This window comes from Anopheles arabiensis, chromosome 2 (assembly GCF_016920715.1).
Source record: "Anopheles arabiensis isolate DONGOLA chromosome 2, AaraD3, whole genome shotgun sequence".
Lineage (NCBI taxonomy): Eukaryota > Metazoa > Arthropoda > Insecta > Diptera > Culicidae > Anopheles > Anopheles arabiensis.
In genome coordinates this window covers 35,617,971-35,638,038 of record NC_053517.1, presented here as the reverse complement: position 1 = coordinate 35,638,038, position 20,068 = coordinate 35,617,971, and the positions used below count along the sequence as shown (strand labels likewise).

At 46.2% G+C, this 20,068-nt stretch overlaps 1 protein-coding gene across 11 annotated transcripts in view; it reads left to right on the top strand.

The window, feature by feature from the left end:
• Positions 1 to 19,809, top strand: part of LOC120906751 — a 92,801-nt gene extending 72,992 nt beyond the window's left edge. For 7 of the 11 annotated variants that reach the window (XM_040318681.1, XM_040318754.1, XM_040318666.1 and 4 more), the window contains 14 exons: positions 1,569 to 1,704; positions 2,463 to 2,771; positions 2,847 to 2,987; positions 3,078 to 3,230; positions 3,304 to 3,434; positions 3,586 to 3,669; positions 4,764 to 4,917; positions 5,001 to 5,401; positions 5,487 to 5,801; positions 5,876 to 6,149; positions 7,630 to 7,830; positions 9,741 to 11,532; positions 15,718 to 16,022; positions 16,093 to 19,809. In XM_040318681.1, coding sequence (XP_040174615.1) covers positions 1,569 to 1,704; positions 2,463 to 2,771; positions 2,847 to 2,987; positions 3,078 to 3,230; positions 3,304 to 3,434; positions 3,586 to 3,669; positions 4,764 to 4,917; positions 5,001 to 5,401; positions 5,487 to 5,801; positions 5,876 to 6,149; positions 7,630 to 7,830; positions 9,741 to 11,532; positions 15,718 to 16,022; positions 16,093 to 17,175 — 5,479 coding nt within the window. In that variant the 3' untranslated portion in view covers positions 17,176 to 19,809. The remainder of the gene's footprint in view (positions 1 to 1,568; positions 1,705 to 2,462; positions 2,772 to 2,846; positions 2,988 to 3,077; positions 3,231 to 3,303; positions 3,435 to 3,585; positions 3,670 to 4,763; positions 4,918 to 5,000; positions 5,402 to 5,486; positions 5,802 to 5,875; positions 6,150 to 7,629; positions 7,831 to 9,740; positions 11,533 to 15,717; positions 16,023 to 16,092) is intronic. The other 4 variants (XR_005740157.1, XM_040318716.1, XM_040318691.1 and 1 more) reach the window with 4 other exon arrangements.
• The last annotated feature ends 259 nt before the right edge of the window (positions 19,810 to 20,068 follow it).

Here is a 20,068-nt window from a genome sequence, read left to right as displayed (position 1 = left end):
GTGCGTTTCTGTTTCGTTGGCGTTCGTTCGTTCGTCTCTATTTCGTCTCTTTCTCTCTTTCTCTCTCTCTCTCTGTTATGATCTACTTTTACCTGTCTTTTCAAGCAAATTGTACTTTCGTGGTTCTAACATTCACCGGACTACTTCCTCTAAACTAACAACACTTGAACTTTTCCCTAACCTACTTTTCTCTCTAATTGTCCGGTCTGTTTGTGTGTGTGTGTCTGTGTCTGTCTGTCTATTTATTTTTCTCTCTCTGTATAATGCTGTACGAACCGTCCCGATAGTAAAGAGCTCTGCACGTACTAAACCAACTGAGCCTTCCAATCCGCCACCACGTCAGCACCAATGGGGAAAAAACTGGAATTTCCCACTCAAAACGCCCACACTTCACTCAAATGGATCCGTTTACACATGATTAGAACCATTCCCAGTTGAGCGAAATTACAGCCACATGATACCCTCTCTCACAAACCACGCAGCACCTGGCACACAGTTTGCGGGATACGATTACAGTAGACGACGAACTCACAAGTCCTGCCGAATGGTGGACTCGGTCCTTCTTCGGGCTCACTCTCTATCTTCCTCAGTCCCGTATATTTCTTGCCTAGTTCAAAATACACTTCTGTCACCTATTAATTTCTGCCTCTTTTCTGAATGTACTCTCTATCACCGTTTTGTGCATCGTTTACGTACTGTTATAGATCAAGCTCAAATCTGTTGTTGTTGCGTTGTCTCATGCGTTTCGATGAGTAAGTCACAGCCGGTAGGTCATTCCACTTGACCGATGGTTTTTTGTTTGTTTTGTTTTACGTTTTTCGTTTAGTTTCGAATGTGTGTTCAAATTGTGCGGTGGGTTAGCGAAACCGTGTACCAATATTCCCCGTCCTAGACGCCCATAGCTAGCCACTCCTCGCTGGGAGCCCCTCACTATGTCTCCATGTTATCTCTATGTTAGTGTTTTGACTCTCTCAACCGTACTACAAACCAAACCTTTCGGTGTTCGTTCATTCCCCTGCATTGCTACGTTTCCCTCTTTAGCGTATTTTCATGTTTCGAGTGTGTGTGAGTGTGTGTGTTTTTGCTTTTCAAATCAGCTACTGTATCGTAACACAACTAAAAATACCAGCAAAAAAAGTAACAGAAATACCCACTAAACAAGCGATTGGAAAACTAAGACGACTTTGTGTGCTCGAAATTTGAACCTAAGATAATGCCACCGTTACGATCCTTGCTCTCTCTCTCTCTTTCTCTTTAACTATTACTTTTTCTGCCTCTCTCTCTCTCTATCTCTCTGTTACTACTCCTTTTTTTCGTCGTAATGTTTGTGTGCTAACGAAATGCGTAACTGACTGAGTAGCTGACCAGTTCCCCTGTACCCAGATTGGCAGAGTATGTTTTAACCTTTTGCAAACCTTTGTCTCTTTTTCCATTCTCTTCCAACTCTTTCACTGCACCACGTTTTCTCTTTTGGCCGTGTCCAATTTTGTCTGGTTATGGGGAATGATTTTTTCCGGTGTGCATGGTTGGGAAAATGTGTCAAAACTACACCCGCGCTCACACTGCAGGACGAAGTCAAACCAGCGATGGATGAAGTTACGCACGACGGTACAAATATCCTCTGCCATGCAGAAGAAACCACCTCTCAAGCGAGAGGATTCCTTTCTAAAGCGCTTTTCCACGCGCCAGATACCGGAAGCTCAGGTGAGTAGCTTACATTCTGTCAATTTATCTGTCAATTTATTTTTGATATTTTTCATGCTGATGTACCTTGTTTGCTATTGACATAAATATTCATTTAGTAGTAACTGATGGTCTCGTAGTACAGTCGTCAACTCGTACGACTAAAAAACATGCCCGTTATGGGTTCAATCCCCAAAAAGACCGCGCCGCCATACGTAGGACTGACTATCCTGCTATGGGGGGGAATCAATTAGTCACTGAAAGCCAAGCCCACAAGTGGGTACAGGCAGGCCTTGACCGACAACGGTTGTTGAGCCAAAGAAGAAGAAGTAACTGATGAAAATAACTGACATGTTTTCATAAATTAGTACAGGGAGTCCTCGAGATAAGCGGTATCTGATAGACTATAATCCCTATTTAATTTAAATATCGATCAAAAACTATGAATTGTTATCTTTAGTAAGAATAATATTAAATAAATAAAGGAGTAGTAGAAATCACATGAAAAGGCCCATTTACACGACCTTGAAAAAATCCTTGACCTTGAAAAAAAAATTTAAAATGAATTTTAAAAATCGACCTACGCAGTTTGTTCGCCGTCCGTATTAATCGCGTATCTCAGGGACAGTTACGTTTAACTAGTTAATAGTTCCAAGATACTTTCGATTCTATATCGATTACCAAATACGAACAGCTAGTACTAATTTTTGCCTATGATGTCTACTTTACCACTATAAAGTGCTTTATTGTAATACATCTCTTCTTCTTATCCTCGGCAGGAAACGGTGGAAGATACCGGCTCCGAGGGTGCGACCGATGCAGAGAAAACAGTCCGACGGAGGCGTCGGTTTGCCAAAATCCCGCGCACGGTCGTGAACCCGGACGAGAACTTCTACTTCTACTGGCTGATGCTCGTCACGATCAGCATACTGTACAACCTCTGGACGCTAATCGTGCGCCAGAGCTTCCCGGAGCTGCAGAGTAATGCGAGCCGCTTCTGGCTGTCCTGTGATTGCTTCACCGATATAGTATTCATCTTCGATGTGGCGGTACAGCTGCGCACCGGCTACCTGGAGCAAGGTCTGATGGTGAGTCCGACGATCGTTGATGACTAGAAACGTTCCACAAAGATACCCTAACTGCATGGTGTCCCCTTGCCACAGGTGTACGACTCGCGGAAGCTGGCTGGCCACTATCTCCGATCCCGTGCTTTCCTCCTAGATTTAGCGGCACTAGTACCGCTAGATATTCTACAGTTCCGGCTCGGTAGTCAGCCGATGTTACGATTTCCGCGGTTTTTCAAAGTAAGTCACAGAAAGCAAAGCGGAAAAATCCCGCGGTTGGCTTCGATTTGCACGCTCCAAATTTGTTTTCCCTCCTATGTTGTCCCGCAGGTCTATCGAGCGGTCAAGTATTACTACATCGTAGAGAGTCGCACCGTGTGGCCTAACCTATGGCGCGTCGTGAACCTCATACACATCCTGCTAATATTGGCCCACTGGTTCGGATGCTTCTACTTCCTGCTGTCCGAGGCCGAGGGCTTCCAGGTAGGAGACCATAGCGGCTCAAGTTAACAAAGGCACCCGGTGCTAATTTAAGACGCTGGTTCTCTTCACACAGGGCGACTGGGTGTATCCGTATCGGCCCGGCGATTATGCCACGCTCACGCGCAAGTACCTCGGCAGCCTGTACTGGTCGACGCTGACGCTAACCACCATCGGGGACCTACCGACGCCGGAAACGAATGCCGAGTAAGTTTCGAATGCAAACCATGGTTCTAACACTCATTCCCCACATCATGTTGTTTGAATGTTTTAATCACGACACTGTTTCTACTACTACCCCTTGTTCTTTTTAAATCGCCTGGGTTCGCGTATTCTATATACAAACGCATCGACTCAGACCGTCACAATCGGCGGACGGCCCTAGATCACTTCCCAGGCGCGGCCTCAAGTCCAGACTGCTGCAGTTCAACTCATCCCGCGGGTAGGACGTACGGCTCCACCATCCACGGCCGATGGTTGCGTGGCCACGGGTTTATACTCACTTTTGTTTTGTTCCACTGTGCAAATAATATGTGTGTTCATACTGAAACCCATCTCAAAGTTTTCGAATATAATGCCATACCGATATCGATCGTTTGTTTACGCTTTACCCGTCACCGGTGGTTATTTTGGTGAAGTTTTCTGGAGGCTGTCCGTCGGTTCGTCCGTTCTCATGATTTTTCTTCTTCTTTTTTTGCTTTATTGCTTTTCATCTCAATCCATTCAGGGTTTGCCTGGTTCTCAAAGGATATCCTTTTTCTACCGTAATTGCGCGAGGAAAAACAGGCATACTTTAGATTGATTAGATTCCAGGCGGTACACACGTCTGGTTACGAGGTTGAAGCATTAAATAACATCCTCACAGGCGGATAGTTTTGTAACGCACGATACATAGTATCCTTGTCTTTCTCCTCGCTGAACCTAGAACGAAACGAGAATGCAATCGATTACTGGTACCGTCGTCCATGATTAACCTTTTCCACCCAAAAGTCCGATGGTCAAAACACCTTAATCAAAGTTTTCGAATATCTATCCTATCCACACAAACGAATCATCCATTTTGCTAATCCAGCCGCAAATGCTTGTTTTTTTGGGATGAAAATTCGCCACACATCAGATTGAACGAGTTTGCCGATCAAACGTGATCGGTCTTTCTATGTCGGTGACAGCCTTCAGTGATTTATTCAGACACTTTAGTATAAAAACATAACTTGCCAAACAAGTTTTGCTTCTGCCAGTTATGCTAGTATAAGGCGATAGGTTATTATATTCGAAAACTTTGATATTCATATCATAAGCACATTTATTATGTTTATCAACTTTATCTGATACAATTAATACTGTGGTCAATTAAGTACAATGTTGGTGGTCCAATTATCATTGTAAATCTTAACAATAACGTGGCATAATGATGCCTCTTCATAACGAAGAAAGCCAATTTTATCAGAAAAAGTCACACGATTTCTAATGTATGAGTAGCATACGAATTCTAATTATATTGCTGATATTGATCGATCAATGTATTCCATCGATTAGGTACGTGTTCACCATCGTCAGCTACCTGATTGGTGTCTTCATCTTTGCCACGATCGTCGGCCAGGTGGGCAATGTTATTACGAACCGCAATGCCAACCGTCTCGAGTTCGAGCGACTCCTGGACGGTGCAAAGACGTACATGCGGCACCACAAGGTCGGTACCGAATGTGCTTTATCATTCGCTCTCAATCACAACATTTCCATATCTCGTCCTTCAATTTGGCACCTTTCCCACAGGTACCGGGTGGAATGAAGCGGCGCGTACTCCGGTGGTACGATTACAGCTGGTCACGCGGCCGAATACAGGGCGGCGGAGACATCAACACCGCACTCGGGCTGCTGCCGGACAAGCTTAAAACCGAACTGGCCTTACATGTCAATTTGAGCGTGCTGAAAAAGGTGACAATATTTCAAGAGTGCCAGCCGGAGTTTCTGCACGACCTGGTGCTGAAAATGAAGGCCTACATCTTCACGCCGGGCGACTCGATCTGTCGGAAGGGTGAGGTCGCCCGGGAGATGTTCATCATCGCCGACGGCATCCTGGAGGTGCTGAGCGAAACTGGCAAGGTGCTGACCACGATGAAGGCGGGTGACTTTTTCGGCGAGATCGGCATCCTCAACCTGGACGGGTTGAACAAGTGAGTTTGAACTTGCAAATGAACGGAACGAGACATCACAGCTAAGGGCTTATATCGTTTTGTTTCTCCCACGGTTCTCCGGCAGACGAACAGCCGATGTGCGCTCGGTCGGCTATTCGGAGCTGTTCTCGCTGTCCCGCGAAGACGTCCTGACTGCGATGAAGGACTACCCGGAAGCACAAGAGATCCTGCAGACGCTGGGTCGGAAAAGACTGATGGAGGTGCGCTGTGTCAACAAGAAGCACGCCAACAAGCACGCCGCTAAGGAACACGCCGGTGATCGTAGCTCAAATACCCACAATAACCAAGGTGATAGTAGTGATAATAGTGCCTCAAAACGTATCGTAGATAAGCTTAGGAGTGATGTTAAGGGACTGAAGAATGTGCTGCGCAAGTCCAGGTACGTAACGCGGTAACGCTTTCGCGTGCGGATCGGCTTGAACAATTTAACCTTTCTGCCCTTTTCTACGCTAGGACGGGAACAACTAGACGCAGCAATGAGTCGATCGAGATGCAGCCACTGCACGGGAACGCGACCTCGGGCGGTGGATCGGGCGGTGCGGGCAGTGGCGGCAGTGCCGGAAGCGGAGGCAGCAAAACGTCCAAAACGATGCTGAAGCGCATGCCGCGCGTCAAGTCGGACGACATACACACGGAGGACGAGGGCAAGGACAATGACAAGGTGCCGAGCCCGATCGGTGCCGGGCTTCCACTGCTGCAACGTCTCCGGCTGCTCAAGGAGAAACAAGTCAGTGGATCGTTTTATCTCATCACCATATTCATCCACCAATCGTTATACAACACACACGATCATCCTCATCGGCAGGGCTACATACCTCACAGTGGCGCTAATCTTCACCTTCATCATCTTCATCCGCACATCATCGTCGCATCATTCGCCTAACAATGTGCCAGAGTCTTCGCTTGGCCCAACACTTTCACCAACAAGTCACGACGCATATATCACCTCACCACACGCTAACACCAAACACACAAGCAATAATTTATTCGCTCTCACTTAGTACGTTACATGTTCCGGTGCTTTTGCGAGACAATTCCTCCCCGGCTCACAATCAATCGCATCCGATCTAGGGTTCCAGCGTCCCCAAACCTTCTTCCGCTATTTTTTTAGTCTTTGTGTGTAACCTTTGCCAGATTCCTTTAATGCTGTGTATTAGCGCTTTGAAAGCTGACCCATATTGATATTAATGCTCCCGCATTCGTTTAAAAAGACGTAATTCTATTCACTAACATTACCCCTTTAATGAAGGCTCCAATTTGAACTGTTCGATGTTAGATTCATGTCCTTAGGTTAAAACAGTTCCTTGTGTTGTATTCAAGCGATGCGTTCAACATCTTCCTTGGAGTAGTGATTCAATATTATCGTCGTTTTTGGCACCCCTGAAAACCCACCGTAGGCTTCACCCATACGTTGTTCGCTTCGTTAGGCCCCCCGTCCGATGTTATAGAGCAGAAAATCCGACAACCGGAGAAGCTTCCCTGTACCTAGTGTAAGCCAAGTTGATTTCATACACCAACACATCTCCCCCCTTCCGGACAGTTGCGCCACACACACGCTACAGAAGCATCATTAGAACGATCATCATTGGGCACCACACAACGCACCCAGACAGACACACTCATCAGTACATGCGAGTTTACGAACTCGTTCACTTTTGTATAAATAAAATATCCTTTAGAGCTGCCGACCTTACTAGCGCATTCTTAGAACGTTGTTTTTTCTCTTCTTTTCTCTCTTTTTTATTTCCACGTACCCGTGTGTATCTCTCTCTTTCTAAATACATTTGTAAATTTGTGTATGTGTTCGTCTTTCAATGTGTGTGTGTATTTGTGTAAAATGCACGTGTACCCCTGCCAAACGAAAACAAAAACCAACAAATATGTTTTATTCATCACAACAACCACCACCACCACTACCACCACCACCACCACCACCACCACCTACCACATCCACCGCCACGATTTGCTTCACTGCAAATTGATATAAATAATAAACACCACACAAAAATATGCAATCGCTTTGCAATTGAAAAATCCACGTGCATCAAACGGGCACAATAATCACTCGAACGAAACTTCGTGCACCGCAAAAAAAACCACTGATCGTGTCGGTCAACGAAACCGAATGATTGCAACTACAACATTTACAACAACAACAACAACAACAAAAACTAAAAAACCAAAACCATAAAAAAAAAACAAAATAGGATCGCGAAGAACGAGCCGCGAAGGCGACTGCACAAATTATCTCACCGCCGCATACTCACGTAACCTCTGCCATATCACCACAGGAATCGATACAGGAAGAACCGGAACCGGAAGTGATCGGCGCCGGGTTGCCGCTGATGCAAAGACTGAAATTGCTCAAAGCGAAAGAGGATCGGCTAGCGAAGGAAAGCCAATCGAAGGTAATGTGGTGGCACAATGCAAGGGAAGTCCTAGAGCAAGCCGCGGGTGGCGTTACACGATGGTCAGATAATCAACAAATATGTATATGTGTGAGTTGTGGTTTGTTGTGAAAGCAACGCAGCTTTGATAATACGGAGGATAAGAGTCTTTTAGAAGGGATCTAACATTGCTATGAAAGATCTTCTACGTACACGTTCTACTTTAGCCCGAAATTTGTAGTTGAAGGCAAGAACAACAACATCTCTCTGTCAAACACTTTCCGATGGGTTTCGTCTATTTGTGATTATTTTATAGTCACAGTATTGTGCCAACTATCTTAAAATTAGGTTTTTATTTGCCTCCAACATTGATTTTTCATTTTGAAGAAAGACGACAAAATGTGATCTTATTTGTGAAAAGAGGATGTGGGAGCTGTTTTCCTGTCTAACAGTATTGACCAATCAAGAAGTAGCCTTTTAGTAAGCAAAGAACTTTTGATGACACGACTTCTTCGTGAAATATTCAAGGGTTTTGGTACATTTCCATAGAGGTACGTGAATATCGAGAACAAGAAATTCCCCAACACATCGATGCACAAAACGATCCACAGCAGTTCCTAGAACGAATATTAACTTTGAACGTGGAATTAACATTGTCCACGAAAAACAGCTACCGCTTTGCATTATCAATAAGAACACAAATGCATAACAATGTTCAAAGTATTTTCAATTTTATAATGTTTCAATTGTTCCAAAGATCCCTTTCCTTGGAAGCGAATGTTGTAGCATGCTTCGCTTGGTACAGTTCCCAGAACACCCCAAGGCAGTAACGAGAGGTTCGCTTTACAATCTAACGCAATCGCACGCAAGCTTTCCTAGAAGCTGTGTATGGATTGATGATGGTATTCCTGCGATGTCGCGTCAGACAAATTAGTTATTCAGTTCAAATATTGTGCCGGATCAACGCTCGGTTGGCTAAACCTTAACCCCGTGCAATCCGCTACCACATCGTAGATACTTTGGATTTAATAGGATTACTAGCGTGTAGAAGATGCAACGCAAACAACATGCCTCTGCTACGACTTGTTTCTTGTTTCTACGAATGCGTTTTACCAGCAGATAATAAACGGCTTATCTTAATAAACTCGTTGTACGCAATGCATCTGCTTGGAGCACGACAGAGGGACAATGTGAATAACAAGTTCAGCAGCAGCTGTTAAACACCAGTCACCTCATGAACATGAATCTTTCCTTTTCTCACTTCTATTTCAAAATACCTTGCACTAGTATGGGTTTTCTAGCCTTTTTCCTTCCAATCTATCACTGACTGCACAGTCCTTACGGTCCACTAGATACTTTCACCGGAGCCAGAATGGACTTTGCGTCTGTTTGCCTACGCTGGTGACTACGGGCGTGGGGCGGGCTCATCGTGTAAATCTGTGTTGTTGTCGAATGTAAATCTTATTCCCCCGTCGAGTTTGGCTCGAATCTCATAGATAATCTTTAGACTTCCCGCACCTTGCCGCAACTACAACCCAAACACCCGGCACGGACCTTCAATGAAAAGGCACTTGGCACAAGCCGTACCCAAACCCCGAATGCATAGCCAGGCGAATGCGAGAATGCAAATTAGTGCAGCAAAACTAGCAAAACACCATGCTCTTGTATCCCGGATACTAACCACCCACCCGCCTAGCGAAGCTCCACCGTGCGCCCACCACCCCCCAATACGACACGCGGACTTGCGGTCATATCATTGAGAACCCAGAGCGCGTCGTTCGCCTTACCCGCCTCACAGTCCGGCCCCTGTTGTCCTGTGGCCACCCATTAGTAATGTAATGTTCGCCATTGTGTTTTCTCTTCCTTTTTTTGTTGTTGTTGCGTGCGTTTTTTCTGCTTCCGACCATCGACCGACCTGCACCAATCTGCAGCTGCAAGTGACATCGAACCAAACATCAAGCTCACCATCGATCGTACAAAGCATGAGTCCGACGTCCCCGACGGTGAAGGCACCGCCGAGTCCGATCTTGAACACGACGGGTGTGGCAGGCCATCACGCCAAACCGACGATGCGCGTGTCGTTCAAGGAGCGCCTTCGCCAACTGCACCATCAAGACTCCAAGCATCACGGCGAATCGAAGCCCTCCTCCGTACCGGTCACGATACACGAGACCACCGACATGAAGCAGCACCTGCTGCCGATTGTACCGTCGCCCGGCAGTAAAGCGCAGCCTATGCAGCAGCAGCAGCATCATCAACAACAATCGCACCATCCCAGCAAGCCGTCCACCGCGCAGTCCCTGAAGGATAAGATACGCTCGCTGGGCCACCTGAAGGCGGACGATCAGCTGAAACCGTGGTCCAAGCTGAAGCTGGCAACGGTGGTCAGTCTCGGCGGAAGCTACACCAGTCTCAACAATGCCGCGTCCGAGGAGTCACCCATTCTGAAGCAATCCAAGCGCAGCCGGCTCAAAACTTCCATCCCGGCCGATCTCAATCTGAACTCGCTGGTCTCGATGACACCACCGCCCATTTCTTCTGCCCCACCGACCACGTGTGCTCCACCATCGTCCTTTCTGCCGAATAAGATCCTATCCTGTGCGGCGGGCGAAGCAGCCTCGGTCAGTGATAGCGAGGTAGCCAGTGGTAGCCGGACGCAACGGACCACTGGCGACCAAGGGGGCGCCCGTGCCGTACCGGCGCGCGTGCGCATGAAACCGAAACCCATCAAGCTGGAGTCCACCGAGCCCAAGAGCTACCTGTCGATCGACGATCTGTCGCCCGAATATTGCGGCCTGCCCTTCGTCAAGAAGCTGAAGATCCTGAACGAGCGCCAGAAGCTGGCCGAACTGGAGTCGGCAATCAAGACGCGCAGCCTCAGCCTGGACTGTACCGATTCGAACACCAGCACCGCCAGCACGCATGACCTGCTCGACCAGCTGACGCGCAGCCAGAGCGAGGGCTCCGGCATGGCACACACGGTCCGCTCCAAGAGCGAGTCGCCGAAGCGCTCCGACTCGAACGGGCTGCTGCCGCTCAGCCCCGAGTCGAACGAAACGCTTGAGCGGCGCCAGCTGAAGAGCATATTGAAGAAGCTGTCCGAGGATAAGGCCGCGCTAGAACAGCGCCCGAACCGCGAGAACCTCAAGAAGCTGATGCGAGCGCAAACGGTCGAAGGGTACGTTGCCAGACACAGCAAATTCACCAAAAGCGTCACCTTCCATAGGAACACACTCTCTAGCCCTCCCAGCAGTGCTGCCCAGTGTGACCCTATTGAAGAACGTAGTCTTTTTCCCCTTCTTAGCGCACAAACGGCCACCGGCACCGTGCCGGGCGTGCCACATTCCGTAGCGGCGGCCCCGTTGGCAACGTCGCACGTCGACGAGCGTCTGTCGGCGGTGGCCACCGCGTCCATCGAACAGGAGCACGAACGCTACTACCAGGTGCTGCACGAGGAGCACCACCACCACGAGGAGCACCATCACCGCGCGGAGCACCGTCAGTTTCACCGCGGGGTGTCACCGACGGGGCTCCCAGGTCCGACGATCAGTGACGACGATACGCGCAACGCCCTGGCGGTCATCAGCAATGGTGACGCACACCGGGGCTTCCCCTACGATCCGCACGCCGAACAGGAGATGGATCTAGTGCCGGGGGACGGTGCGGATCCCGTGACCAGATCGTCCCTCTCCGCCCTAGCCAGCCAGCGCAAGTTGATCAAAGGTAAGTGGTTGTATCGTGGCGCCAGCTACACACACCTGCCAACTGCAACACTTTCGCAGCGTCGTTCGCAGAATGTAACCGAAGAAGGGAGTTTTCGGCACACCTTCTCAAACTGCCAACCGCTTTCTCTCCCCCTGTATTCGGCTATTGTTTCCATGGATGTTTCAATTCTAGTGCTGTTCATTTTTAGATGTGCTTACCTTGTTTTGTCCATCTAAAGCTTCGTACTCTTTGTAACAAGCACTGAGCAAGTCTAAGCCATTGTTGAAATACAATTTTTGTTTCCTATTTATTGTTTGATTTTCAATTATTCAATGATATTTCGGACAAAATTCTTCCTTATTTTTTTATTCAATTGAACATTACTGCTCCGAATAGGATAGCTAACAGCTGAGATCAGAAACAGTACATGTATAATTGTGTACTTTACAAAAGAAAAATTTCAATAAATATTAGCATGTTTATCTTTTTTCTACAATTCACTCATGTTTCCTACATTTAACACACTTATTTTAAATTAAAAAAAAACTTTTTAATTATAGTGGCCATATTGTGATCACTGAAGTATTAAAGATGTTCAATGCAATTTTCGATTCATTATTAAATTTATTATTTGAACATATTTCATTGTTGGTCTAGGCTTTTATTAGACACTCTTAAGTTGTCATCGCTCATTGCAATCTAATGATGCTAATGATACGTGACTTGCTCTATTGAACGGGACTCTCTAATTTGACCACTAGAATCACCAAATATCTGTGGCACCTTGTACAACGAACAAGTGTTTCATGTAAGAATTTGATACACGGCATGAATTAGTTCAGGACTTTAAATTGAGGGAAAAAGAACATTGTGAAGTAAGATGGACTCGACTTGATGCTATACGCAGAGTCTTGACTCCAAGAAAAGAAACAACGCCGCTTCAATGTTTAAATCTCCAAACTTTAGGGGTCTCCAAACTTGATAATAAAAAAAATTAAAATAATAAAATAAAATATTGATTTAAAAGGTCAAAATAACGAACTATTTATTTTAAACTTTGCAAAGCCTTCCCGGACCGCATTGTTGACTATCGAGAGTCACATGCTGCCCGCGGGCCGTGGATTGAAGGCCCCTGGTTTAGATCAACACTTAAATAATATTTTATGTTTACCAGTCTATATAAACCATAAAGTAAATTTAACGAAATAGAATAGTATTTTTGAGTGATTTTTTATTAATTCATTAAAAAAAAAACAAATCACATGAAAGCTGCATATGTTAGAATATACATCGTATAGGTAGCTACTAGTGATGGAGGCTCCGGATTAGATTCGTGAATCCACTCCGACTCCGACATTCTTAATCCGGATCCGACTTCGAAATAAATATGAACATGCGATCCCGATTACTTTGATCGAATCCAAATGGCTCCTATTGAATCCGTTTCACTACCGTGCTTTATTTATAGAGCAAAATACTACAAAATTAAATACTACACTGCAAAATTAAACTTGCAAACAACCCTAGCTCCTATCTAACATTGCTGTATTCATAGCCACACATATAAACAAACATTCGATCGTCTATGTGTGTACCGCCAATAAACCGTTTTTGGGTTTTCCATGGTTTTCTGGTTGCTTTCAGAGTTTTGTCTTGATAAATCTCGTGATTTATGATTTGCTTCCCTAATACGTTTGGATTCTATCAACGATTTAATAACAGTTTCCCTTATATGTTTCACCCGTATCCACAATTATTTGGCATTATCTGTGTTTTTTTTTTCAAATTATTAATTCAATAAATTTGGAGCAACGTTCAATATCTCGTTTAATAGTTCAAATAAATTAATTGCATCCAAATTATTTCTGGAAGTTAACAACAAATCGTGAGTGTCTGATAGGCAAATCGGAAAGCTCACATGAAACTTATAGAAGATATATAGAGTATAGTGTCACTGTATAGTGCAGATAAAGGAACGTAAATCAGGAAGTGTAGTTTAGAGTTCATTGTTTTTAATAATTGGGTAAGGATGGTGAAATTTATTCAACAACTTAAAACAAGGCTGAACATTTTTCCATCCTAAACAGCCCTTACCCCCCCCCCTCCCCCACTAACTCCGGATTTGATCTGGATTCCAATCCGAAAGTATTCGGATTCGAATTAATCCAAATCCGGCAGCAGACTCATTTTGCCCATCACTAGTAGCTACCATTTTTGGGAATGTATCGTATGTAACGCTTCATAACGTTACTTCATTCATTTGCGTAGTGCGCCTAAATATAGACAATATGTTGCCTCTGTATCATTTGTATCATGCATACATTTCATTCGTTTGTGACTTTCCTAAACCTCTCATTATTTTTATTAAAAGGAATACACATTCTATCTTCGGTTTTTGGCACTATCTAAAAATTTTCTGTGATTGAAAATTCTCCCCCTTTCTTTTATGTTAAAGTAAAAATCCATTCCCAACAAAATGTTAACAGTATCTCGCACCATTGCCAATCAGCAAAATTGCTTTCAATCAACGGTACTGTTTATATATTCATCTCATGCCATCTCACGCTGAACCGTATGTGCTTGGTGTATCGTCAATTCACTGCTATGGCAAAATCTGTTCACTTCTATTTTCACGTAGTCCGACTATCTACATGAACAATGGAAGTACGTGTAATACACTTTCCTTAACTAAACTTTTCCTTTCATCATCATCAACACTTGCAAAGTGGGCCAATCTCTTGTTGCCCTTAGGGTAGCTGGTTCTTGTGATTGAAATTTCCGATTCGTTCACACAATACCGATGATTTGTGATTGAAGCTTCGTAGGCAAATTAGATGCCGGATGAAGTACCGTCTGAATGGACGATGCATACTGCTCACAATGTTTGCCGATGCTCTTTCTACATGCTCTAAGGCTAAATGAATGCAACCATTTCACCATTCACATGAGGCTCCTGGCTTCTAGCTCATCTGAAGAACTCTTCACTCAAGCGGCAGAACTACTTATCGACCTACATCTTTGCTTGCATGGATAAATCGTCCTGCTTCCTTTGCTTTGGCAGCATGCACAGGGCTTGGCAGAACGCTTCTAGTATCGATGTCCTTTTTCGCAGGAAACTACTTCATTCTTGTGCCACCTGGTCCCTCCCTCACGCTCGCGCACACAAAATTCTATCAAACACAAATTTCCTTCCCACATAAAACTATCCTTCTATCGACCCTTAGTATTAGTAGACTCCCTGCCCTACCCTGCCCTACCGCTCCTTGCTAGATTCGTTGTTGATTGGCTGAACTCTTTGTCTGGCGAGGGAGGGAATCGAACGAAACGCATGCACACCACGTAGCACCAAGGCACGCATACTGAAGTGGCCTCCACCTTCACGGGCTGTCGGGGCACTTCTGTAAGTAAGTGAACCAGAAACGGCGCAAGTGCCACCAGATGCGGTGCCGTACAGCTGTACCGCCTGGCTAACTTCGTTAGCACCGGAGTGAACGGGGATGTCCGGCTCCGGCGATGCGCTTTCGATTATTCCGATTTCCGGCCCGCCCTGCCCGAAGACAACGACAAGGAGACAATCGACAACAGGCTCGCTTGGGATCACTTCATCGCCTAAAACTTGATAAAGAACGCAATACTACACATACACACGCACACGCATACACACACGCTCTCTTCTACACCAACGCACCCTTCTTCCCTCCGTAGTGTATTTCCTCCTGCGCTGCTAATACTAGAAACATCGCACCGCACGGTTACTGTGTTGGCGTGGCAAACCACTTAACCCAAGCTACTGGCGGACGTGATGCGCTGATGTAGTCGATCGCAAGAGCCAACTCTAATTAAGTGTTTCTATTCTTTTGCCTCCCCTCCTATCTCTGGTTTTTGTTTTCCGTTTTCTAACGACATGCCATTTTGGCGAACGCATACTAATTACGTTTATTACTACGACGTGTTTCGCGGAACCCGACCGACACTCCATTTCTTCTAACACAATTACGTGCGGCCGCTGTAACCGGTGATCCCGGTCGCTACTTTCTCCTCCCCCATCCTCTCCCATTCTCCCTGTGTTTTACTCATTGCACCCGTTATTTGCTGGATCCATTTCCGGGGTTACACGGTGACCACGTCCGAATGAATCGTCCCCGACCTGGAACGCACCGAACGATTCCAACCTGGCTGTTACCCGGTCCGCGGGTCGCACAGGTTCGCTGGAGGAGCAGGAGTTTTTCGGCGAAGTGCTGCTGGGCATCAAGCAGGTCATCCAGTCGCACATGAAGGACATACAGGTGAAGTTTCAGGACGAGTTCTTCAATCTGGAGCAGGAGGTGAAGAAGCGGGACGACATCATATCAAAGCTGCAGAATCGCATCCTGGAGCTGGAGGCGGAGCACCACGGTCTGGTGGGACTGCAGGTACAGTTGCCCCCGGAGCAGGGCGACACGCCTTACCGCAAGTCCGGTTCGTCCGGATCGGGCAGCACGGGATCGTCCAACGAGCTGCCGTTTATGGTAGGTGCTAGTAGGTTGCTTCATTCCGTATCAGACCAACCGACCTTACTCTATCACTCTCTTTCCACAGCGCGGTGACTCACTGGATACCATCTTCGCTTCCTCCCCGCACTCCGACTCGGACGCCCCGCGGCAACTGAAAACACGCAGCAGAAAGCCGCGCACATCGCCCCGCCACCGCCAGCTACGCAACCGTCCCAACTGGGACGAGTCGACCGATCAGGAGAGCTTCGATCGGAAAGACTCACCACCGATCGGTCCACGCCCGCAGCCCGGTGGCAACGGTGCACCGGCCGGTGGATCTTCCACTGGACCACCACCCCCCGTACCGCCGAGACGAATGTCGGCAACGGCTACCTCCACCACCACCGCCGTTACCATGTCCGCTACGACGGACCGTATCCGCAGCCCGTACCGCGATCTGGTCATTTCGGAGCTCACCGGGAACATCGTTTCCGACAGCGTGATTGTAAACATTGAGGCCACGTCCAGCTCGCAGTCGGAATCGCAGTCCGAAAACGATCAGCCTTACGGGGAGGAAGAAGAGGAAGAGGACGAGCAGGGCGAGGCGAGGCAGCTAATGCGGCATCGGCGCTCCCGGAGCCGCGAAACCGACGATGACGACAACGATGGTGCGGATGAGGAGTGCGACGATGAGGCAGCATTTGGCGAAGAGCTCGAGGGAGAGCTTGAGCAGGAAGAGGAGGAAGAGGAGGAAGAGGCAGGCAATGAGGAGGAAGAGCAAGAAGAGGAAGAACAGGCAGAGGAGGAAGAGGAAGAGGAGGAGGAGGAAGAGCTCAATCACAACGACTGGGAGGTGCGAATGCTGGCGGCGGAGCTGAAGAAGCGCGAAAGCATCAGCACCGACTTCCCGGCCGAGCTGGAGGGTGGCGACGGGTTGGTGCGCCGTCGCAGCCACCGCAAGCGCAGCGACACGGACACGGACGGTAGCGAGGGGACGGAGCGGGACGCGTTCGGGCGGCCGCGAGCCTCCAGCCTCGATCAGCACAATCTGCAGCGGCGGGCCGCCTTTGGGCGGGCGGGCCGGGCCCCGACCATTGCGGGCCCACCGTCGGCTGGCCCCAGTGCGCCCCGGTCGCGGGGCGGCATCTTTAAGGCCTTGAGCTTCGACCGGGACAAAGATCGTCTCTGAGAATTAACGCTTCACTGTGAGGTGTGCATGTTTACCAGCATCACCAAGGTCGTCGTGATCGAGTGGAATCGTGCTGACCGGGGATCGACGGTTCGTCCAGCACCGATCGCCGGAGCGGCCCGAACAAGCCGCTCCGTCTCTAGCAGCTGTGAGGCGTGATGCGCTGCACACTCGCAACACTCCAACCAACCAATCCAACGCCCTGTGCCCGTTTCGCCCGAAACAATCCAGCGCAGTGCAGTTCCGTTACGACCCAGTAGTGAGATTAGGTGTGTAACTCAATTGGCAATTCGTTTAGCAATCGTTGAGCTGCTAGCAGTCTCTCGTACCCATTCCCGTCCAAGCAAAAAAAACCGCAATGCTTAGCAATTGTTGTTTCCTGTGTTTGTGTTGTTAGGTTTACTGCACCACTTTCTTCCTGCACATCGAACAAATCGGCATCAAATAAGCGGCAGAAGTCATACAGGCTTTAAGGAAGTAGACACGCTTGCTACCCTGCGATCGTTGGGCCATCCTAGTCCCCTGATCTCGATGCGTGGAACCGAAATATGTCTAGCACAAAGCAAACAAACCGATTCGCCAACGAAGTACAGTAGACGATTCAAAGCTGCTCCTCCTTTTGTTTTGTAATCGTGATCGATCATACGTTCCAAATTCCGGTATGCCTTGTTTGTTCACTGTTCAAGTGTTTGCTGTAGCGTTAGGAATTACTCTTCATCGATAGTGTAACTAGCGACAAACTAATATAATCTAATCTATGAGCTATAATCTATGGGCAGGGCAACATCAAGCAGAATGAGTGAGTGGAATGTGTCTCTAAGCAGATCCATGGTGGCTTAAAAAAGCTTAACTTTCTCCAATCCCGGCATCCAGCAGATACAATACTTAAAACTGCTGCTGATCTCCTCTGAAAGGAGAATTGCAACATGGCGAGGGCTTCGTTGCAAAGCAAAGGACAACAAATCTAGTTTGTACGATAATAAACCTAGGCCTGTGTGCGGTACGGTGCACACCGATGGACCCGATGGACCTAAACCGTAGGAAGTTAACGTAATAATCAAGCATAGAAGGGTAGTAGCAAATGCTTTACTTATACGAAAACCAAAACAAATCGACCAACAGCACCCGTTCGCATTAGTCTAGGAATGTAAACAAGGGAAAGGGTTCAAGCTGAATTCGAATTTTGCCGTACGAGTTCCTGATCGTTCCATTTCGATTTTTGTACACCTTAACCTAGAGCGACAAACCGTGGCTAATTTATAAGAACAGAACAAAGTAACTATAAAATCGTTACAACTAAAGAGTTTTTTTGTTGTATATTCTGTTATTAGGTGAAAATATTCGATAACGCTGTTTTGTAATTATGCTGTGAACGTCACCGTTTTCTAATAATAAGTTTAATGCATTACATTTCCTTTCCACACGTTCACGCGAACACGAAAAAACAACACGATTTTATTCCACCACAAAGTACCAGTAACTAGATCGAGCAAAAGAATGAAGGGGAACATGATGAGGAGAACCAGGTTAGAAACAGTAGTGGAGCAGAGGATTATAATGTTGAACAAAAACAAATGAATGATAGCACTTTAACTTTGCCAATTATAGTAAACCACACGAGTAGCATAGGCAGGGGTAAACACATGGGATGCTAGAAAGGGATATAATCGCATACTACCAAAGGGCAAATAGCAGACATAGCAGCAGTTGATCCTGATCGCATCAAGACCAAAAACCGAATGGATTGGGTGGCACGGTGGCCCAGCCCAAAACCGAACAAATGTAAACATATTTAGTAAGGATGCGAACAAGCGAACGAAAGAGGGTTAGATATATGTAAACCGAAGCAAGATACAGTAATGGAGCGTGTTAAATAGAAATACAAACAACCAAAACATCAATAGCTTTAGTTTAACTAGTTTAGCAATAGATGGAAACATTGGTCAATGGTTAGTTACCAAGGGATTTAGATTTACTTTCCACGAATCTGCAGTGTGTTGAGATTGTTTTCACGTTCTTTGTTTTGTTTTTTAAAGAAAAATTAACGTTTGTATTGAAATTTAAATTCAAATAGTTCTTCAATCTTACTGAAGTATTTAATTTGTCATTATTTTGTTTTCATTAAACCAAATCATTTTTTAATAAGTTATGCAAACACCAGTTGCCATCTTTTGCTAAATATGTTATTCCTCTTAAGAAGTAAGATAACGGATTTGTATTACGTAGTACTTTTAAATAAAATTAAATCACTTCCTCTGGCCGATCAGTTGGCTAAAGTAAAAACAGGAATAAGGGCCGAAAGCATGTGCGTGAGCGTGTGTGAGTGAATGCATGTAAAAGGCAGTCTTCTTTTACTAGCTCGAGGTACTACAAGGCGAACAGAAACAAAACGAAAGGGATACAGAATAGCGAGAAAAGCAAAATGGATGAAAACTGATAAAGAGACCACTCTTTTACCCTAGCTTGGCACATAGAACGTGACAAATGGAAATAATAATACTGTTTATAAATCAAAGTGATTTAGAGATAACAAAACCATGTAAAAAAAAGAAGATCCCATCCCAAAACAAAACAGACAAACAAACCAACCAACCAACCAACCGACAAACCACAAATAAATTTCCTGAAACAAAAGTCAAACATGTTGAAATTGTTGAAAGCATTTGTACTGTGATTTTTTTTTTTTGTGGTTCTGGCTTAAAACAGAAAGAAATGTATTGTGCGCGATTCCAGCAATCATTCCATAATAAATTCCATTTAACGAGTATGCATTATACCAGGTGGAATATGACACGCGATAGACACTGTTTTTTAATTATTTTATATAGCTACAAACGCTTCGCATCAGCAAACAATTGATAGTCTCATACCATACGCTTTCAATAGTTAAAAT